Below are 23,144 nucleotides of genomic sequence, written 5' to 3'. Positions count from 1 at the left end.
AAGGTAGATTGTTGTTGTTCACAGCACTAAACTATTTATGGTTACTGATATACTCCGAGTCTCTGACCCTCTCTTAGTGCCAGGCATAGTGAGCTGGCCCTCAGAACAAAAAGTTTGGGGACCACTGATTTAAAAGTAGGATTGAGACCCATTTGGGCAAGAGTCAAGACCTTAAGCAATCATTGATGGGTAGTGCTCCCACACACTAAGTGACACACTATGCTCACTAAATCACTTTGCCCACCATATAAGTAAGGGCTTGTAATGTCTACACACTAATGTTGATGAGAAGCACCAAACATCTGTGGAGGTTGAGGAATGAGGACCAATTAAAGGCTAATGACTTATTGGCACATTTCTAGTTAAAGGTCCCATACATTTAATCTCTGGCTATTTAGAGGAAGAAAATACTGTTAGACAACATTAAATCAATAGGACAGGAAAATTGGTTGTATTTTTTATATTACAAGCATGACAAATAATCACAAAGTCAGTCTTATGGGCGTGTATTCATCTTTTAAATCTTTTGCAGTCATTTTCATTGTGAAAATCCACAATTCTTACTTGTAGTATAGTACGCATGAAGACAGAGTACGGTTACTTAAAAAAACACGCTTACCTGTTGAATGCACAGTATTTCACTCTTTATAAAGAATATTCTAAAGTCATAAGATGTTACATCTAAAAGGCCCAGCATTGTCAGCCCTGCAGCATGATTTCCAACACAACACAACTGTTCCAAGGTTATTCCACATGCTCTCAGCAGGCTGCCGCTCTCTTGTGATCCTGGTGGTCTGAAGGTCCCAACAGCCTAAAGTGCTGTCTCAATCTGCATAATCTTTAATCTAACAACCTCAACATAAGAAGTCTGTTCTTCTCTATATGGTCAGATAACATCTAATAATCTCCCTAATTCACAACAATGAAGCATTTTTCATTTTTCCCCACATCTTTATCTGTGAAATTGATATACAAAATTGTCCAAGTATTCAATGTAGAAGATGCAAGCTAGAAACCCTTTGGAGATGCTTGGGCTATTCACAAGGAAACAATATGAACACTGGACAGTTAATTTGAACACTCCTCTAGAAAGGAATAAAGTAAAAAGTATAGGGAGTTTCTTTCTACAGTGAACTACACAATAGCCAGTTGAGCTTGACCATTGAATTCCTGAGTCTTGTTAATGAAATAAATCAGGAATAACATTCTCTCTCTCACACTCTCTTTGTGTGTGTGTGTGTGTGTGTGTGTGTGTGTGTGTGTGTGAGTATGTCTACATCATGCCTTCGTCCTCGCCTTCATTTATCTTTTTGCTCTTCTTCTTAGATTTTTTTATGGCGATAATCAACACGATAACTGTGGAGAAAAAATAGATTGCATTGACATAAACCGCTGAATGGTCGAAAAACACACAAAATGGAGACGCCTTCAAGGTATTGCTGGTATATGAAGTGTTTTGTTTGCTTCCTTACCAATGAAGCCAAGGACTCCTCCAAGGATACCAACGGTCTCCGCCACAGAAAGTCTTGGAAGCTTGAGGGGCTCAATGAAACATGACCCGAACTCGGTACAGTTGCACACGTTCACTGTCGTGGAGGGAGCGAAGAAGACACACATATTAAACAGAACACAAGACAATCCAACGCTGTGAATGTGTGCTGTGCATGAATGAATGCATGTATGCTGATATCTTTTCTATGTGTGTACACTATCTCTGTGTGTGTGTGTGTGTGTGTGTGTGTGTGTGTGTGTGTGTGTGTGTGTGTGTGTGCATATGTATGCTCACCTTCAAATGTGTGTGTAATCCCCATTCCAGCATTGTCTTTGATGTTTATAGGCACGCCAAATGTCTGGTCGGCAGGAGGGACCTTCTTTAGGGTCAGGTGGGCAGAGGTTCCTAAGAAACATAACAGACAGACCACACAGAAACATCACACATCATAGAGTACATTCAGTTCACCAGCCTGGAAGGTGAAAGAGGAAGTACTTGGGCAGGAAGTCCTTAGATGCAAGACTAATGGGAATATGAAGTGGGATATAAACTGGAATTAGTATTAAGGAGGGAGAATTTGGGTTCAGAACCAGATGTTCTTCTGATATCCTGTTGAACCTCATCCCATTGTCAGTCAGATGCTGTTTCTAACAGTCCCTTTTCGTGTGTTTGCATGTTTTAAATGTGAATTCTGAGCCTTGTCAAAGAAGCTTTTCTGTCACTGTTTGGGACACACAATACAGTCTATCTGTCTGTCTAACTATCTATCCCTTTAATTCTGCTAACAGGCTGTGTGGACTGACGGAGGCCTCGTGTCCTGCAGAGGGCAGCCTAAACCCAGAGCCTCACCGTCCACTTGCGTGACCTCCCAGTTGGGTGAGCGCTTGTTCTTGGTGCCAAGGCTGAACGTGAAGGGGGCGCCAAAGGGGTGAGAATCTCTGTCCTCCGCCTTAATGACCAGCGGTGTCTTGTGGTCCTTGACGCAAATGAAGTTCTGGGTCACCACCATTTTGGGCACGTTATCGTTTACATCCATCAGACGGATAGCCACTTCCTTCTCGGTCTTCATGTCTGGAGCATCTGCAAAGGACAAAGGACACGCCAATCAGACCCTTCACCAGCCATACACTCTCAGCCCATCACCAGCGTTTAGTATGTCACCGATGCACTCTTTAAAAAAATCTAAATAAACTATCATATCAGACAAGATCCTATAATGGCCAATAATTTGCTTTCTTTTTTGATTAAGATAAATGTGCTGCCTATTTAGCACATGTGTGGGGTAGACAGGGACAGATGTATGGGGCAGACAGGGACAGATGTGTGGGGTAGACAGGGACAGATGTGTGGGGAAGACAGGGAAAGATGTGTGGGGTATACAGATGTGTGGGGTAGACAGGGACAGATGTGTGGGGCAGCAGAGTGCGAGACATAGATGGGAGCTTCCGTGGCATACCCTTTTCACAGGTCATGACCATCAAAGTGAGATCCTGAACCTCCTCATAGTCTAGAGCTGCCTTGGTCTTCAGTTGCCCTGTGGCTGAGTCGATCTCAAACCAGCCTCTCTCATCTCCCTCCAGCTTAAATCTGACCCATGCAAACACATGAAGTCATCACACACTCAACAGGTAAACATGCATGCAAACACCACAGGCACACACACACACACATACACACACGCACACACACGCATACACACACACAGTGTTGAATTTATTATTCATTGTTTGTATTCTGAGAGTTTCTCACATGATCTCCTTTCCTTCTGGGTCGTGGGCCTTGATGTCCAGCACCGTGGCTCCCACGGTCAGGTTCTCTGGGACAGTCACACGCAGCAACTCCTGCTCGAACACAGGTGCCTCATCCACATTGTCGACATCCACTGTGACCACTGCTGTGGACTCTGCGCCATAGTCCATCCCTTTGACCAGGGGCTCAGGGTTTCGAGCGTGAATCTGGAGCGTGTAGGTGGGGTGCTCTTCAAAGTCCAGAGGCTAAAGAGAGAGGGACCAAACAAGAGAAATGTAGTTGACCTCTGGAACAACATCTGACTCTAAGACCCTTTGGACCCTCATTGGGCCTTTTGGTCCTATCTGCCCGTTACCCTGGCAATGGTGAGCTTTCCCTCTCCTGTGGCTTCATCGACGACAATGGTGAAGACTCCATTAGGATCACCCTCTGCAATGGTGTACTCCACCTTGGAGCTCCCTGTGCCAGGATCATCAGCATCGGTTGCCTTGACGGTCAGCAGCTCAGTGCCAAGCTCGGCGTTCTCTGACACGTTAATCTTCCCATACTGCTCCAGAGAGAAACGCAGGGACAAGAGCAAACAAACTAAACACATACGCTTGAGTCCTACATGACTTCAGAAAAGACATATGCAATATCATTCAGATCATCATCACATACCTAGAGATTGGCATGGTTTTATTTTCACTCATTGAGCTCAGTGCAAATCAAACCAGCTAATAGGCTAACTGAAATAAAACCATGCCAATCTCTAGGTATGGTTTTCTAGACATTGCTTAAATATATATATATATATATATATATATATATATATATATATATATATATATATATATATATATATATATATATAGATATAGATGTTCTCACTCTCACTTCCTACATTTGTTACATGTACATAAAGAATCAACTTCAGTGTGTGTGGATGCAGCATACTGAAGGGTTAGATACACTTACATTATTTTTCTCAAACAAGGGGAGCTCATTATTGATGTCAATGACCTTCACACTGATCTGGCACTGTACAGTCTTGGCTGGTCAGACAGAAAGAGACAATTTAGACTTAAAACTGAAGGAACTCCCTCGGACACACCAAATGAAAGAGTCTGAACGTAACTGTGTACAACATTAGCTACAACATTATATCACTATTCAATATGAGTGTGTGTAATGTAGACTACTATGATGATGATGTAGGCTACTATGATGATGACTAATGAGTTTGTAGACGTGTGTGTTTGTGACTACGTTTATGTTTATGTTAATAGTTCTTAGCTGGCATTTTTTTCATACAATGACATCGATAAACATTACATTAACATTAAAATGAACAGGTAAACAGGTAAGGTAAACTCATATAACCTAAAAAAACAGTATTAGTAATAAACTAAACAGAATTAATTTAGTAATGAATAATAATGAACATAAACATTTACAAAATGTGACTCTAAGAATGAATTAGATGTGTACGTGTAAAATGTGTGTGTGTGTGTATACATTGTGTGAGCTGTCGTAAGTGTGTGTACCTGGTGTTCCTCCATCACTGAGAGAGAGGGTGAGGGTGTACTCAGGGGTGACTGACCGCCGGAATCCAGCCTTGGCCACTTTAATGTCACCAGTGAAGCCATCGAGAGAAAACATGGCTGTAGCGGGGGTCTGACTCAGCAGCGTGTAGGTCAGCAAGGCATTTAGTGTGTTCTCGTCATCAGCATCATGGGCCAACAAACGACCCACTACACTTCCTACCAAACACAAGCACACACGCACCCATGGTTACAGCCATCACTGGACTTAAGAATCCGTCGATGGGGTGTGAGAGTGCTCGCTGTCCTTACCCACGAGCTCATTCTCTTGCACTTCAAACTCCTTGATATCACCACACTCTGGAGCATTGTCATTCTCGTCTTTCACAGTCACATGGATCTCCATGGGCCTTTCCAAATCCACACCCTGGTCATCCTTTGCAAACACCACTAACACATACTATAGACACACACGCACACACGCACACACACACACACACACACACCACCCACCCACACACACACACACACACACACACACACACACACACATAGATAGATGTATGCAATTTTCCTCAATTTCCCACAACGAAATACAGATACACATGCATGTGCATAGAGGTGTGTGTGCTATGTGATGTGCTGGTAAATGCTGTTATGATTACCATGTCTTTATCCTCACGGTCCAGTGCCTCAGTAACATAGATTTCTCCATCAGGGTTTATACTGAAAGGAAAGTTGGTTCTCTCCTTCTGACCCAAACTGTATATTGGATTAGGGTCATTAGATGTCACCTGCAATGGACAGACACAGAATAGAGGACTTAACTAACTACTAGAGGCTTAACTAACTACTAACTAACTATTAATTAACCTAACCTGTGCTCAGATATGAGAGACTATGGTCTGGGCTATCATTGATTATTTATTGATTATTGTTTATAATTAATTAGACTGTTCTACAGTATTACACAATAATTGTGATTTATTTCAGGTATTCAGGTATCAGATGTGACTAACCGTGGCAATCAGCATGGGGTATTCTCCTTTCAGATTCTCTGTGATCGTGATTGGTGCAGGGGCTACCCACAAGTTTTGACGGACGACCACATTAACCCGTGTGGTGCCAGACAGAGCATTTGGTGCTCCCCCCATATCCTCTGCTATCACTATCAAGGTGTAGTCGGGGTCAGTCGTAGCACCCACCTGCCGAGACTCTTCAGATGAATAAACGCATAAACAATTAATGAAAATGAAGTCACATCTTAAACATTAAATACATAGCCATAGTTGCCAAACACTTTGGACCCTTTTATGTTTTAATACAGCATTAACAAACAGAATGGTGATAATTACCATTTATAGTAACAACTACTAAATAGACAGACAGATGGGAGTTCTGTTTCATTTTATTACCTTTTCATTGATGTTTTCATCACAATAATATTTTCCCCTGTGTTTTAGATTGTAAGTGTCCATAGCACTAACGTGTTTCCCTACACTGGTACAGATGCATTATGTATTCTATAGATTTATAACTGCATACACCATATGTCAATACCACATTTCAAAGTCCTTTCATTTGGGTTTGGCCTAAGTTAAGCGTGTACATTCATCATTCCATCAGGGCTGAAAGATGGCAGCTAAATCCTCTCAGCTCCTCCGCCATGTGAGGCTCTGCAGCGGTCTGTGTGGCTGAGCGTGACTGAGTGATGGACTGCCCAGATGGTGTGAGTGTCCGGGTCAAGCCCTCGGAGCTGGGTCCCACACGGCCGCCTACATGAATGCATGGGTGAATGTCTAATCATCTTTCCGGATTGAAATCCAATCCTCACCAGCCACAATAAGGAAATAGATGGCATCCAGCTAGTCTCTGTATGGCAGCTAGTATGTTCAGGAGCGGCATGAGGATGCTAAAAGAAACAGCCCAGACTCACTGTGCTGCACCTCAAGGCATGTACAAAAGGCCCCCTCAAGAGTAGATCCATACTTTTCTTTTCAGTTAAATGACACCCATATTCTTCCATAATGTCCTTTGACTCTCCTTTCATTTTGTATTTTCCAAGATATCCCCTCCTTCCACAATACACCTCTACACTCCTTTATTCTTCCGCTATTTGGTTCATGTGAGAGAATGTGAGCTCTCATTTGTGGGACTTACTTGTAATCTGATTGCAATCTTTATCTCATCTATTAGAATGTAGGAGCAGCTTTAGAGAGGACTTCATTATGGCCCGTGGCACGTTTCTCCCTCCCTCTCTCACTTGCAGTCTCATGAGCGCACACTCTTAATACCAATCCCAGGGTTCCAATTGCAGCTAGCGCATAGCAGCAGAGAGCAAAATTTGCAATCTGGAGTGAGCAGTTGAATGGAGTCTTGTGTGTGTGCCTGCATACGGCTGGCCTTAGTGGTTGTATGTATGAGCAGAAGGACAATGAGTGAGACAGTGTATTTGTACTAACCTCTTCTAAGAACGCAACTGAAAAAAGGGTTTTGCTCATATGGAATATCATGAACTGGCGAACAGAAGTGATTAAAATTCTTCTCCAGTACTTCACGGCTGCCACGTTCTTCACCCCGACCGTATCTCAGCCCTGCACGTGCTTTAAGGAGCCTGGCACCTACACACACACACACACACACACACACACACACACACACACACACACACACATACACACAGGTATTTAAACAACAACTGATGGCAGTAAAATGGAATGACAGTTACTGTAGTGTTGACTTGAGTTATCAGTGAAACTGCACTAAGAAGTGAAACTGCCCTAAGAAGCCCACGAGTATACATGCAATTATCTTTGCTGTAGTGTGGAATAATACACTATGAACATACACACCCATGTTCTACCCATTTTACACATAAGAAAGATCACACAGGCACACACACCTACACACACATATAGATACACACAGTCACACACAGACACACACAGACACAGACACAGACAGACACAGACACAGACACACAGACACACAGACACACACACACACACACACACACTTACCATCTTCAGTAGTGGAGATCTCCCCTGTCTGTGGGTCGATCTGGAACAAGGTTTCTGTTGTGCTTGGAATCACTCTCATAATGCTGTACCTCAGGGCAGCGTTGGCAGTATTGGGGTCATCGGTATCAGATGCAACCACGCGCACAAATGGCATGCCTGCATACACGCATACACACATACACACATACACACAATATCATGAAGACACAAAGAAAATAATCAGTTGCTCAAGCAGCATGCGACGTCTGTGGTATAAGGTCTAAGGTCTGTGATGTGTGTCTGTGTGTACCTGCTGTCGAGTGCTCCATCACCTCTCCTACGTATTGATCTTGCTCAAAGGTGGGTGCATTGTTATTTATGTCCACAACTGTCAGGACTACATCATATGGTCCATCTACTGTCACATCATCTGCAAGAGCCTCAATCTTTCACACACACACACACACACACACACACACACACACACACACACATTCATAGATATGAGCAAATAATATTTTACATGTTTATATAACACTTTTTTTTTTTTTTTTTTCAAATTAATGTAAAGGACCAGTCCTCACAAGTAATGGCTATCAGTTTGAAATTACAACATAATGAAAGAACTTGTTGCAATTTAGTTTTGTTCAGGCATTATCAATGCCTGAACAAAATCCATCCAGCCATCCAAATCAGTCACAAAATTCAGTCCATTTAGTTAGGTTAGGATATTTTATTTATTTATTTATGTTTATTTGACAGGGACAATGCTCAATATATACAGTAATTGGGCCAGATTATAGCCACAAGGCTAATTTACATCTGTTGTCCCTGTCTGCTGTGGTCACCTGCAGTGAGTGTGCTTCCTTGTCGGACCAGAACAGTTGTTCTGTGAGGTACAGCCAGCCGTCTGCAGATATGCTGATTTCCTGCAGGTCTCCGCTTACTCTGTATGCAGTCACACCTTCTACTTTTGACACAAACTGTACAAACACACACAAATCACACACTATTCAATCACACACAGAACTGCCCTATTGCCAAGGGGATTGTGTCATTATGAACATACACATTCTGAAAACACACACACCTGGTAGATGGGATAGGGAACTGTGGTAGCTTCAGGGACGAGTATTGCCTTGTTTTCCAGTGGGCCCTTTAGGTCCTCCAGAGCTATCCCATGACTCTGCAGCACAGGATTGGCCAGGGAGTGACATATGACATGATATATATCACAAATAGCAGACGTACATATTAGTGCTTATTTTTACAGTGACCCTTTGTATCAGGATAGTGCATTTTGTGTGCACAGTGAAAAGCGAACAACATGTCTAAGCAAACACTAAGGCATTGCTGATTAGCTTGCTAATCAATGTAAAATGCTGAAATATATTGCTGAAGCGTTTACAACTCCAAGCACAAAACTTCACAATGTAGAGCCCATGCAGCCAATGGGAATGATAGGCTTTTATACACCATATTTTTATGACCATAAACCATAAATTGCATCATAAACACCAGCTGCTTAAAACACACCTTAGACAAACATGCATAATGTTGTTTTAGAATAAAGATCATTGATGCTATCAGTGTTGTCTGTTCAGAATTTTATGATTTGTATGCTTGTGTTCCTACAAGTGCATTAACTCTTGATTATGCAGTTACAAAGGAAAAGTAAGAAATGATGACTCTTAATGGATGAAGTATGACAGACGAGAGATACTGGTACAAACACATTATCCAGTTTAACACATTGTTTTAAGTTCATGTCTTCCAAAACAAATGAAGAAATGCATAAACTCACAGAGCTAAGGAGGAGGGCTAGCAGCAGTAGATGTTTCATCATCACACCTGAAAGAGACAGAGTGAGTAAGTAAGTGGTGAGAGAGAGAGAGAGAGAGAGAGAGAGAGAGAGAAAAGAGAGTTAATAATTGTTTCGTGTACAGGCTGTCTGATCAGACAGACTTTGAAGCGAAACCAGTTCAACCTAAGGTGTACCAGAAACTTTTTTTTGTGTCTGAGAAACTACTGACACACACATTTCAGAGAGGACACAGGGTCACGATGAAGTATAAAACTGTACCAGCCATTGTAATTTCCCATGGATTAGCTACATTGTGTATAACCCAAGGGACAGTGTTTTATACTAATTAAAAAGAAAGAAAGAAAGCATTAACCGCACCTGTGTATTAGCTGCCGTTTCCAATAGCCCAGTGAATCAGATTCAGATTGTGCTTTAATCATAAAGAAGAATGAATAAAATAAATGCATTTCCATGTATAGCCCACCCCTGTGTATCAACCTCATATCTGTAGACATTTGGCAAAATCATTGTATAATTTAAAAAATGTCTGTCTAGGAGCATTCCTGGACTCAAATTTGTTTGTTTGAGGTGCTCTTTGGATGGGAAAATGTAGATGAGAGAAAACAGGGGATTCCAAGGCACTCTCAATTGTCAAAGGTTAAAAAGCCTTTATTTTGTTGGCTTGGTTACATTTAAACCTTTAAAAAAACTCTGACGCGTTTCGGCAAACAAGCCTTCATCAGGGAGTCAAACAGTTGGTGACCAACACCTTGGTTAATATCAGGAAATGATGGTAGTGGTAGTTAGAGGTGACTCAGTAGTTATCTACTCATTCTTTATCTTGTGTCACAATGATCCCACTACTGATTAAATCAGAAATATCTGAGTTAATATTGCTATCTGAAGTTCATCTCTGAAGATTGTGTTAAAAAGGTATCTAGACAAGCATATGCAACAATTCACACAGATTAAGACCACAAGGCCAAAGGAAAAGAAAGGCCACTTTTCAAAGAAAACTGCTCGCTCACTTAAAGAGATGCTAACATGCTAACTTGCAAGCCTCACTGTAAAATATATATATATGGATACACACCTGTTATGGGCAGATAGCCAAAAGGTCACAGCTACCATGCGTTGGATTGAAAGAAAACCCTAAAACTCTCAGGTTTGTCCAGTGACATCTACTGAGATTAAGCCATAAAACAGGGAAGGCATTGACCCTTAAAGGAGAAAGAGAAAGAATGTGATCACTGGTGTGTCAATGTCACCTTGTCTCTTTCTGTCTATGAGTAACCTTCCGTCTGTGATAGCATGCAACCTCTCTCTCTCTGGCCCTCCCCTTTCCCTCACTCTGTTTTCTTCACTTTCTCTTCCAGTTTGCCATACTGAGGACGGACAGGTTAAATGGGTCTGATAGCGTGGTCATTTAACTCATTTAACCTTCAATAGGCCTGTGCTACACAAGGTGAAACTAGACAGCTGTGGATAGGACCTCAGGCTGCTGAAGGCCTCGAATGGACAGAATGCAAAGATGACCTCTACCAAGTTCATCTTTTTGTCTGCTCACTTACACAAATTAACACACTAGCACACACATAGACACCTAAATATGGAAATATGCACCCAGAAAACCTCTTAACAACATTATCCAGAGGTCTAAATGCATAATAGGCTATTCAGGTTTACAATGCAAGTACATCAAATCAAGGGCAAGTCCACGCCCTACGGTCTCAAAATCGACAAAATCTTTGTATCTCCTATAGACCAGACACATACAAGCACACAAGTTTACAAAAGAGCGTTTTAGGAAAGGATGAATGAGGAGAAATGAAAGATATGGAGCATATGAAGTAGAGAACAATAGAGGCTGATCCAATCAGAAACATACCTTCTCCTCTCCTGCCGACTCAGTGACTGAGACTCTGTCCTTCCTCCACCTGTCAAACGTTAACTGTTTTTATAGAACCTAATGATTATCTACAGAACGGCCCTCTCTGACTGTGTAGGAGGGGATATGTGCTACAATGGAATAAACCAGGGGTGTGCTCACTTCCTGCTGACACAAGCACACACACATCCATTCCAGGCACATGAACATTTCTGAATATGTATGGAAGATGTATGTCATGGTGTGCATGCAGTCTCCACATGAGTGACAGAGGAAGTGGTTAGGCCGTGGAAGGCAGGCTCTCTGGAGCGCTGCTCTGGACTGCAGCTGATGTGTTTTTGGAACTCTTGAGTAACCCAGCAAGACTTGGGAGACTTTACACTTTGATCCCGACAGCCTAACAATGGAACACACATATACTTACTATCTGCACACCAACAGGGTTACAAATTGGCTACAGAGGTATCATTTTATCACAGATAGCCATATTGAACCATTTCTATTGATTAACAAGGCCAGCAAAGTCCTGTCATGGTCTACTGATTATGCATGGCATAAAACACTTTGTTAAAGTTCTCTAGTTCTGCTATGCAGACTATAATGGAATAACACCAACTAAAACGACCAGCTTGATGTGATACGACAAGCAAAACCAGTTACCAGTAAACTGGGTAAACCTCTAGCTAGCTGGTCAACCATCATAGGGTGGTCAAACAAGCGGGTCAACCAGCAAACCACCTTAAGCTGGTCAGGCTGTTTTTTTCCGAAGGGCCTATGTTATAAACCTGGATATTACTTAAATCTGGCTGCAGATAAGGTGTTTGTAGTTCTCCACTTATCTGTAATTACCCAATACTCTGCTAAATACTGATCATTTCAGACTTACAACACACACACAAGCTTAAGCAGACACAATAGGTGAGGAAACATGTTTTATTTCAGGTGGAAGCAGTGCTTTAAACCAAAAGGGACAGTACACATTTAAAGGAAACGTTAAAAATACAACTTTATAAAAAAAATCTCATGCACAGAGACACACTGTCCTACTCTCAAAGGATAACTTAAGGAAAGTGCAAAGGTCACTCTGTCATGGAAATTCAAGACAGGTGGTTATCCTATCACTAATGTAGTCTGTATGGACTGCATGTAATGGAGTCTTTGACACAACATACAGCAACATACACACACACATGCAGATACGCTGGAATTACACATGCTTTTATGTAACTATACAAGCAAACATCCCCACACACACGCACACACACACACACACACACACACACACACACACACACACACACGCGCGCGCGCACACACACACGCGCACACACACACACAGGGTCTAGAGCACTGACAGGTCATGGCAGGATTTGGACTTGAGTGTGTATGCGGCGTGTGTGTTTCTCTTGGCGGCGAGTGTGTGTATGAAGCGCTTAGCTCGCTCTGGAACACTCCCCTTCCGGTGGGAGGGACCATCGCTGCTATTGCCACGGAGACGCAGTTGTCTGATGACGCCGTCAAACAGAAGCCAGACATTGTGCTGCATGAGGGCAGACGTCTCCACCAGTTTACAGTCAAACACTACAGCACACACACGCGCCTCTGCACATTCACACACAAACACACAAAAAGAGAAAAAAAAAACAGCATATTAGCAAGGGGAATTGTGTATGTCATATGGAGACAAACAAGTCATAATCGCTTTCACTTACCACTGATGGGCACCTCCCTGCGTCGGACCAAGTCACACTTGTTGCCAACCAGAATGATGGGTGTGTTGGCATAAGCCTCGGCCTGTCGGATCTGGATGCGCAACTCAGCGGCACGCTCAAAGGAGGCACGGTCTGTGATGGAGTACACCAGCAGAAATGCATCCACAGAGCAGACTTCAGACACAGCTTCTTCCTGCAGCACAAATAGAAACACAATAAATATAACTAAATAAATAACTAAATATAAGTAAGTAACTAAGTAACTAAGTTTATACATACATACTATACACATAGGCCTACATATACTGTACATACAACACAATTGTAATCACTATTTGGAAATTGAAGACCTTAATCTGAGTTTGAATGTGACTGTAGCCTAAGCGTATGTCAAATTTGTGAATGACTTACTTTCTAAAACATTTCAGGTCTTATGAAGACAGTATTTCACTTTATATTATGCTTCGGAGTAGTGACATTTAGTAGATGGATGCTTACCAGAGTATTGCATGAATCCACCAGTGTCACTGTAGCACTTTCTCCATCAACTAGAACTGTTCTCTCACACACCTCCTCTGCAAACAAAGCACAGACGTATTACACACTGTTAAACCAATGTTTGTAAAGAACAAATCGCATAGGCTACATAAACGCGTAAGTAGGTGTCTAAAACATTTTTTTTCACTGACTGATCTATCAACAGATTTTAAAAAGAGGCAAACTCACCAACAAACATCTCACTGTCAATAGCAAGACTGTCCGTGTCACCGGCAAAAATACCCGTGAGAGCCGTTTTCCCCACGCCCGGGTCGCCAAGCATCACCACGGTGAATGCTGGAGTGCTTGACTCTGTCGAAATACCAGAATCAGTGGACATTGAACTCCAGCGCTCCCTGTACTTCTCGTCTTCGTCTGTTCCTACGCGGGTAACAGCCTCTTCGCATTGTCGTAGGCCATCATTCAGCAGGTGACTTCCGTCCGGTACACAGATACTCCATCGATGAAGCTGCTGTTGCATGCGCAAACTATGTCTCCGCATATTAGCTAGCAGAGCCATGGCGAAAGAAACTTTTCTAGGGTTAAATTGATTGGGAAATAATCTTATTGATTAACGCAGTATGGTACAACAACGCTTTTCCAGTAATGCATCTAAATAAGATCTCTGTCGTTCCATAAAATAGAGCAAATAAAAAGAAATCTACTCCAGGTACAGACTGCGCCAGCTCAGGACACCTCTGAAGTTGTCGTTGTGTCAATCACGACTGTTCCCAAACATTCAGTGATCCTGCTTTTTCCCATGGTCATCTTCACAGCGTCTGCTCTCTCTCTCTCTCTCTAACGGCTTTAACGGCTGGCATGCACTGCCGTTAGTATAGCCTATAATAAGACGGATTTAAACGAGGCGAGGGTGTCCTTGACGTCAAAGATCTTAGGCCTATCTGTTGGTGGCGCGACCAGTGTAGGTAAACGAGATACTTCCGTCCAATTTAGGATGTTGGAGCTATACAACTTTTAAAAAATAGGAAGGAATATCGGCAGCACACACCCCATTATTTTTGTTTATTAAAGTTACACAGGTAAACATGGGTTTATGAGTGGAATTTCATGAAACTTGGCATGCATTATGATCCTACACTTCAAATACCTTGTTTGTACTATATCTCAAATGAGTGGATATGGAATGAGTTGACATGGCCCCTTGAGACCAACATACAAAAAAAAAATTGGTCATCCTAGGACCTACGGTTCTCGAGATATTCACAGAAAACTGTGTCTGGCCTACCCTCCTTTTTGGGGTCTTTCGGTGGATCAAAACGAAAATCAATGGTTCTGTGTCATCCTTGTGGGGCTATATGCCCACCAAGTTTCGTGCAGTCCGGTCTTTCAATGTCCCGGGAATCGTTGACATAAAATTACTGAAGAAAAAACTACTATGCTACACATAGACTACTGTATGCTAGCAGTGGTCATAATTATTTTGCCAACTCCATGACAAACATTTATTATGAAGGGCTTACGTTATAAAGAAATCTGACTAATTTAACATAATTTATTCCCCCTTTTTAAATGTATTTTCTTTTTTCAGTTTTTATTTGTTTATTTGTTATGTTGTCAGTCTTGTATGCATTGGTGTCACGGGTACGCCGCTCTATCCAGCATCTTTTGTCCTGTGTTTGTCACGGGAACGCTGGCGACTACGCCGCTCCGTCCGACATCTTTATTTTTTAAGCGACCTTGCGTGTCTTGAAAGGCGCTTTATAAATAAAATGTATTATTATTATGTTTAGAATTAAACAATACTGATGGCTGAAAACAGTTGATGGCAGCAACACTATTGGATATCATTTGCTGGTGAAATCTACTTGAGAGCCAAATCCATGTGCAGATCTATGTCTACTTCTTCCATTGGCTTGATATTATTGTGTGTCCTGCACCTGCACCAGACTGAGGTCTGGACACAGAATGATCAGCCCTAGTGCTCCAACAGAAACTAGATCCAGTGTAATCCAGGCCTTCACTACTCCAAAATTAAAAATGGATTGGGTTTCTTGAAAATGTAAAATAGAATAAGGTCAGACATAGCAGAGCCCTCATACCAGTTCATAAGCCTGTATGTGATCTGTGATCCAGGACTGTTTTCTAAAGGCATTGTTGAACAACCACCAAGGTAACTAACTGTAGGTCAACATAGGTCTATCATTTAACTGGTATTGTGCAACAACATGGGAAAAGCAACCCTAGCATCATGTATTGTTCACAACACTTATAAGGGTTTTGCCTATGCTCCCAGAGTCAAATGTACCCCAGATATATATGGCACATAATGGGAACATGGCAAAGGGTCTGATGCTCCCAGGGTTCTATATTTCCCAGCTCTAATGGAGACCTGAAAGATGCTTGTTTCAAAAAAGCACTGGATGATGTTAATGGAATATCTGAACTTGAGGTAGAAGGGTCATGTGTTAATGGGTGTATGTTAAACAGATAATTAAACCTGTGAACACAAAACCCTACGAACATATATTTAACTCCCCTGGCTGGCTGTTTTTTCAATTCTGTCTTGGAGTTCCAAAGACAGCTGCACCTATACATTTATGTCCCTGTTGATGACCAGTCCAGACTAAGGGCGGGTCAGGTTCAGCTCAGCAGGACTACCTGACTCCTGCCACGCCAAGTCCTTTTAGGCAAGTCCCTCCACTCGGCGGCCATATTGCAACGATTTTTGGGCACTCATCGGGCATCCTATTCGGCAGAAATGCGCAAGGCTTCACGACCCCAACCTTGCTCCAGCAGTGAGTTGACAACACATGATTGGCACAATGTCTTCACAACACACCATATGATTGGCTAAATGTATTCACATCACACCACATGATTGGCTAAATGTATTCACGTCGACGTTTTGCCGAGGAAGGGGCGGGAAATGTGTAGAAACGCGTTACAAACTAACCCCATGCATTTCTATGAAGGATTTTTGAGTGCTGTGTTTCCACATTAGAGTCTCTGGCCACGCTTATGTGCTGTGGGTGCAGCTCATCAGGGCTTTCACTGGCACAGCGGGTGACTGTCAGAAGGGTCAGTGTGTCCACGCTGCTCCCACTGTGCCCCAATCCTCTCATCAACTCAGTGCACATGAGCTCAAATGTCTGCACCCCATTAACTTGGTACCCAACTCGATCTTTTAATCTTTCAGAGAGCGAAGGCAGATGGGCTGGCCCTTTTGACCTGCACTCTCTGTCTCTGAGGAGAATCTCCTCCTTTTAGCGATGAGGTTCGCCCTCGCCACTGGCACCCCGCTGCGGGCCGATCTGCGAGGACCGAATTCCCCAAAAAGCGGCTTCGGCTGTAATTTGTAAAAGAGTGCCTGACAAAAATCTAATTAAATTTAATTCAGCACAATGTGGAATTAGTCATGCAAGGCATTAGGAACATGGCTAAACCTGGAAATCATCGTCTCTAATAGACAGGCTCAGATGCGCGCGCGCGCCCACACACACACACAAACACACATTTTGTAACCTTTTCTGTCCATTTAGCATTAGGGATGAGAGATGACAAATTGTAATCTGAGTTATCACAGTAAATGCTGGATTAGGTTGTTTGTGTTTCTATTTTAAGCTCTGAGAGATGAGGGAGACAAAATGTTAAATAAGACTGCCTGATAACTAGAATTAACAGTGATTTCCATCTGTCACATTTCATATGCTTGGAGTTGGACCATGGCTGTTTATGTGGTTGGCGTCAGAAACAAAATTGCTCTCTTTTTGTGGTCATGAATTTATTACAATGCACAGTTTCCTATTCATAGAATTCACCACTGTTCTGCTAAAATAGGACCTGTCGTCTTATGCATTGACACTGAAACGGCTGACATGAAGTAGGCCTACAGGCAGCTGCACATAAATGCATGCTCCCACTACTTGATGCATGCATGATAAATGCATGCTCCCACTCAGTCACTTGTCAACATGGACTGACTCAAACATTTCTACACATTCATCAGCTAGCTGGCTAACAAATAAGCCAAGCTAAGCAGTAGTAGGAATGGTTCTTCATGACCTAAGTGAAGTTAAATGTGGGTAGGAGCAAATACAAATACACACAATTTGCTTGTTTTATTGGTGAAAAGGGGCATCATCTGTAGACATCATCTGTTTTAAAATGATAAAACTCAACTTGATAATTTCAAGCAAAATATTTTGCGGACCCCCTGGCTATGGGTCGTGGACCCCACTTTGAGAACCACTGGTCTAGGAAGGCATAATGCAGCTGACCACTTTAAAAATATCATGGAAAACAACTGTAAATGTTAGTTAGTTGACAATGTCTGTATGAGAATGTCTGATCTGGGGTTTGAGGAAAGAATGCCTGTTCTGTTAGGTAAGAGAAGGAAGCCAGGGAATAGGTTTGCTAGGTCATAGTTCAAGTGCTGGTCCAGTGCCCAATTAAGTAACTAGGCCGTGCGTCAGTGAGTATCTAGGTGCATGAGAGCGACTCTGCATGAATAGGATCAGAGAGGGATGAGTTACCTCAGTCTTGAAAAGCAAACACCACAGCAAGGGATTACCACTGAGACACCTCAATCCCTTACAGTAATGACACCACTAACGGGTCCCTGCCTAACCTTCCCTTCTATATTAAGACTGTGGGGCCCTGTTTTAAGAATGAACTGTTGAATATTTATTACCATTTGGTCTACTTGAAATTACACAATAAGGTCTGTTCTTGCATGTGCTAAATCCTCTTTGAAAGTCCTGATGCAACCCCATTTCCAAAAAAATGGAATGTAAAATGTTCATAAAAGCAAAATGCTATCATTTGCAAATTATGTGAACCCTATATTTAATTACGAAAAGTGCAGACAGCATATCGATTATTTTGAATTTGATGCCAGCAACATCTTCAAAAAGTTGGGGCAAAAGGGCATGTCCACCACTGTGTTGCTTCGCATCTTTTTTAAACAACAGTTTAATTTACAGTTTGTAAATGTTTGGGAACTGGGGAGACCAACTGCTGGAGTTTGGAGAATTGAAATGTTGTCCTGTTCTTGCCCAGACAAATTCTTAGGCCATGTCAACACTATGATCGGATTCATTTGTATCATGCTTTCTGTTCCATACATGATGCACCCAATGTGACAGGTCTGGACTGCCGGCAGGCCAATTTAGCACCTCTACAGTTGAGCTCATAAGTTTATGAACCCATGCTAAAGTTGACTAAAAAGAGTAATAAAAAAAAAATCATCTTTTGGAAATTGATCTTAATGCCTTAAGTAAAAACAATGAGGAAATATCCAACCTTTAAAGAAGCCCTATGCAAGTCTGGTTATTCCTTCGCTGTTTCTGGGTTCTCCTGATTTGGGCTTGCATTTTTCACAACATGGCTCCCCCTGCAGCTTCGGTAGCAAGTGACTGCTACGCTAAACCCCCACTAGCTAGCGAGCTAGCCATCAAGAAACCAAGCTAAACACATACAGGGCTCACAATAAAACGGTCGATCAAACACATTGTTCAAGAGACGATCAAACCACATTACAAAAACGAAGTTCACCCAAGGGTAGGCTACTTACAATTTCAGCAGCAACAAAGCCAAGTCGGAGTCCGTTTTGCAGTCTTCTTAGAAACTACAATCTGACTACATTTTCGAGGCCTTCCGCCGAGTCACATCCGGATTTCTTCAGTCCGGGACCAGAAAGTTGCATATTCGTTTTTTTTCCGCGGAGAAGCACTAGGGGGAGACGAAGCACCCACCAAACAACCCAAAAAGAACCATCAGAACGACTCTCAACCTGCATAATTAAGGTAATTTTTGCTAAAATTGTTGCATAGGGCTTCTTTAAGGACACCAAGTTTCTTTGTAAATGATTAATGTATCGTTCAACTGATACAAGGGGATGGGGGGGGTGCCTCTACACTCAATTGGATAGACCTAACCAATCAGAGCAACGAAATAGCTTACCGTGAGATGTTAGCCTCGTGAGACCATCCTGATCTCGCGAGCTTCAGGTTCTCACTCGCAGATCAGTCTGGCAACTTTCCAATAGAGAACATTTGGAGCAGTTCACCAAATGAACGGCCAATCAGCGTTGGTTTTGAGGCGGGTTTAGGTGTGACGCAACGAACAACATGACTGCATTCACAGATGAGATGAGCATAGCTATCGCGCAAGTTTTATTCAAATTAGAAAGTAGGAATAGTCCTGGGTAAGCTGTGAAGCTATGAGTCTCACCCATGCAGCTGGGAGGAATTAATGACACAGACATCCTCCACGGCCGATTCCAGTTCATAATGGATGTGAGGGATCGAGCAGTCGACACAGGGAGCCAGGATTGCAAATTGCGCAAAAATGGTTTTATTACCAAAAATCAATAAATTACTTTTTTAAATACATTTCTGTGCCCAAAATAAGGGTATCTAAAGAAAATAAACATTAACCTCCGATGCAAACCTCCGACATGAACACACAGCAAGAACTAACAAAAGGAGACAAAGGGGAACTTAAATACAGACTGGACAGACCATGAATAACTAAAAGGGGAACACCACACAAAATCAATTAACTTTCAGACATTACCAAAACATTCAAACAGATAACCACACCTAATGCTAGCAATAAATAAACTACACAAAGACATCTGGGCATAAACACAAAAGAATCCAACCAGAAAGCTCCAGTCAATAAACACGAAAGGCTTCTCCTTCCCCCATGGCAAAGACGTGAAATGGATGTGGCCATAGATCATTTAAACCAGCGGAACTTGCCGCTCCGTCTTGACAGTCAGGAAGTCCGCCCGGACCAAATACCATGACGCACACAGCTCTCGGAGTCGGCCGCACCAGAGAATGTCTAATAAGGGGAGAACTGCCACTCTCGGAAAACTTCCGGTTTCTGAACTGGTTGCAGTTCCTTCTGTGGTTCCACATGAGGGCGCTCGTCCACGAGTGCAGAATGCATGGAGGTCTATGGAGCTGTACCCCTCAAAATCCACTTTATTCGGGATATAATTTTTTTTCAAGTAATTTGAGTATTGTATTCGAAAGGGGAGGCAAAGAAAATACACTTGGTTGAGTATGATATTTTTTAAAGTCACTTAATTGTTCTTAAAAGCCTTTCAAACGTGTCAATGACGTCATTCATTAGCACAATGCTAGCATGTTATGTGCAACAACGACCCAACCTGTAAGAAATCAAAAGGACATAAGTACTCGTTCATTCAACTTTTGACCTATAACCCATGTTGAAGTTATACAAACTACAATCAAATCTGAGATTTGTCAACGACAATCAGGTGAAAGAGACAATTTTAGCCGTCTAGCTCCATTGACTCCCATTCATTCTGCTCATGGCGATCGCCCCCAGTGGAACTCTGGTGGAACTGCATCCAAAATTCGGTACAATGGGACTTAATACGGAGTGGCAAGGCTCTCCGTAGACGGGCTCTGGCCACACTCAAACAGGAACGCCACAAACATGATAAATCAACAAAATGCATTAAATAACAAACTTAAGCTAATTAACAACAGAACACAATTGATAAGTTGCGTGCACTCAACCACACAATCACGTACTATTGAACTAAGCAAGTCTGTATGTTGTATGAAATCAAAAGTCTTTGTGTTGCGTTTTTACTTGGTTGCCACGTAGTGTTGCTAAACGTAGAGGGTGCGTGAATGTAGACATGTAAACATCAAAATGTGTGAGCATATAATTATGAAAAATCAACAGAAGATTTAATGAAAAAGGGAGCGTTAGTGCGTTCGGTGTGTGGCCGCTATGGCGACCATCACAATGGAGGAATATACTTTCTTCAGAAGTGTAGGGCCTACCATGAAAACTTGATGGGAATTGTCGTTAGGTTCACGTCACATACAAATGGTAAGTTAAAAAATTTTAACATTAGTTACGTTACCTAACTTAATTGTATGTTAAACGAAGGCATTAGAACAACACTTTGTTCATCTAATTGGTTGATTTGGCCCGTCGATAACCAACATAGGTGGTGATAGACAGATGGTTTATCCAATCAGCTAACCAGTATTTCCTCCCCTTCCCAAAAGTTTTCCAATGGAAAGTTCCCAGATGGATATGCAGAGCAAATGTGAAGCATCCATCTGGCGGAGTCAGGTTAGTGAGATGTAGGAATAACACAAACCATCCTTCTTCTCCACAAATGCCTTAACATTGTTTTCTGGCCTTTTGTAAAAGTTATTGTGCCGTCAATATCTCCTACACTCATTAGCGAAATCTAAGAGATACGTAGCAGGGTAGGCTATTAGGAAAAGCTGATATTTCCCCTCCGTTTTTAAAAATAATTGGAACACTAATATGCTACAAACATGTTATAAACAGCTGGGGAAGGCTGTCACAAATCCCTCGAACAGGTGGTCAATCAGATTTCAAACAAACGAGGGAAAAACATGTCACAATGCAACACGCTGTTTTCCCTTGATGAAAGTGAAACCATGAGTTTTCCCACATCTCAACTTTGGCCAGAGTTTTTAGAAATAATCGTTTTCAGTGATAAAACCTCATTGAAATAATACACATTTTTCCCATATGGGGTCTTAAGCTATCTGTCTCCTAGCCACAGCAGTTTTTGTTGCAAACCAAATCAACCCAAGTGTGCTCAGATGACGTGATAGACGAGGTGCTGTTGCTCACCTGTCCATCATCGTAAAACCCGATTTGATTGGTCTGAACAGCTCTGGTTCATAGTTGCTCCACAACGGAGCAATGCCAGACCGAACTTCCCGACCTCAAATGTTGTGGGCGGGCTAAGTTCGGATGATACCCAGGCTAGTTATTTCATGGATCCAGGGTACTATGCATCCTGATAAAGGTCCCTTGGCCTTTGGAATTAAAATTTTTGTAAAGGCTGTTACCACACAGCAAGACGACACTATTCTCGGTACAGTCTCATTTGAATGTTTTAGCGCGGCAAACATCAAAGCTGTCCTCGACTTTTTCTCAAGTCGCCCTATCACCCTGGACTTTGCTTGTGTACTATGACCTTGGCCAGACCCTTGGCAGTCAGAGCCAGGAGGGATAAGCTCTGGCTGGTCTCCGTCTGACAGGACTGAATACTCCCTCTGTCTGGATCTTTGTCTCACGTTTCAATAATAGGCTTTAATAGGGACGTCTGTATGTGTTTACTCACCCACAGGAACTAAGACACCACTGAGAAATGGGCCAGCATTCTCCAAAATAGACATTTATGATCAAACAACATGTATGATTAAACAACATTCTAAATCCTGACTTTTAAGTTTTGATTTTTTTTTATATATAATTTCAAGCAATGTGTGTGTGTATATTTAAAAGATGTTACTTGTGTACTTTAGATATCAACTCTGGTTTTTGAGCCATTCCAGAGCAAAAAAGTGAAAAAAATAAAAATAAATAAAAGCATTTATAGATTACATGTTTAAACCCCTTCCTGCCTTTTAACAGTTATTGAGCTGGTATCAGGGACATTT

The 23,144-nt window shown here is 42.1% G+C and overlaps 2 protein-coding genes across 2 annotated transcripts; both read right to left on the bottom strand.

Moving 5' to 3' along the window:
- Positions 1 to 445: 445 nt before the first annotated feature.
- On the bottom strand, positions 446 to 11,505 carry cdh17 (cadherin 17, LI cadherin (liver-intestine)). Its single transcript, XM_048260307.1, has 21 exons — positions 11,456 to 11,505; positions 10,661 to 10,787; positions 9,946 to 9,997; positions 9,568 to 9,614; positions 8,854 to 8,949; positions 8,612 to 8,746; positions 8,074 to 8,209; positions 7,785 to 7,940; positions 7,227 to 7,385; positions 5,784 to 5,980; positions 5,430 to 5,558; positions 5,077 to 5,224; positions 4,768 to 4,983; positions 4,199 to 4,275; positions 3,597 to 3,788; positions 3,242 to 3,486; positions 2,949 to 3,079; positions 2,342 to 2,572; positions 1,787 to 1,897; positions 1,473 to 1,586; positions 446 to 1,356 (listed from the first exon to the last, which is right to left on the bottom strand). Exons 4-21 carry the CDS (start codon positions 9,607 to 9,609, stop codon positions 1,274 to 1,276), a joined length of 2,598 nt encoding a protein of 865 aa, XP_048116264.1. The 5' UTR covers positions 9,610 to 9,614; positions 9,946 to 9,997; positions 10,661 to 10,787; positions 11,456 to 11,505; the 3' UTR covers positions 446 to 1,273.
- An 869-nt stretch (positions 11,506 to 12,374) lies between these two features.
- gem (GTP binding protein overexpressed in skeletal muscle) lies at positions 12,375 to 14,543 on the bottom strand. The gene is made up of 4 exons (XM_048260306.1): positions 13,894 to 14,543; positions 13,666 to 13,742; positions 13,168 to 13,360; positions 12,375 to 13,057 (listed from the first exon to the last, which is right to left on the bottom strand). Exons 1-4 carry the CDS (start codon positions 14,222 to 14,224, stop codon positions 12,798 to 12,800), a joined length of 861 nt encoding a protein of 286 aa, XP_048116263.1. The 5' UTR covers positions 14,225 to 14,543; the 3' UTR covers positions 12,375 to 12,797.
- Positions 14,544 to 23,144: the final 8,601 nt, after the last annotated feature.

The sequence above is a fragment of the Alosa alosa genome, chromosome 13 (assembly GCF_017589495.1).
Source record: "Alosa alosa isolate M-15738 ecotype Scorff River chromosome 13, AALO_Geno_1.1, whole genome shotgun sequence".
Classification (NCBI taxonomy): Eukaryota; Metazoa; Chordata; class Actinopteri; order Clupeiformes; family Clupeidae; genus Alosa; species Alosa alosa.
This window is presented reverse-complemented; position numbering and strand designations above follow the sequence as displayed.

Bases quoted from the DNA above. Each gene is read 5' to 3' on its own strand.
- cdh17 (XM_048260307.1), bottom strand. From the start codon at position 9,609: ATGATGAAACATCTACTGCTGCTAGCCCTCCTCCTTAGCTCT. The intron at 5,981-7,226 runs GTTAGTACAAAT...ATTCATCTGAAG, and splicing joins CAGTTGCGTTCTTAGAAGAG to AGTCTCGGCAGGTGGGTGCT. The intron at 5,559-5,783 runs GTTAGTCACATC...TGTCCATTGCAG, and splicing joins ACCCCATGCTGATTGCCACG to GTGACATCTAATGACCCTAA.
- gem (XM_048260306.1), bottom strand. From the start codon at position 14,224: ATGGCTCTGCTAGCTAATATGCGGAGACATAGTTTGCGCATGCAACAG. The intron at 13,361-13,665 runs GTAAGCATCCAT...TTTGTGCTGCAG, and splicing joins TGGATTCATGCAATACTCTG to GAAGAAGCTGTGTCTGAAGT. The intron at 13,058-13,167 runs GTAAGTGAAAGC...GTGAATGTGCAG, and splicing joins CAGGGAGGTGCCCATCAGTG to AGGCGCGTGTGTGTGCTGTA.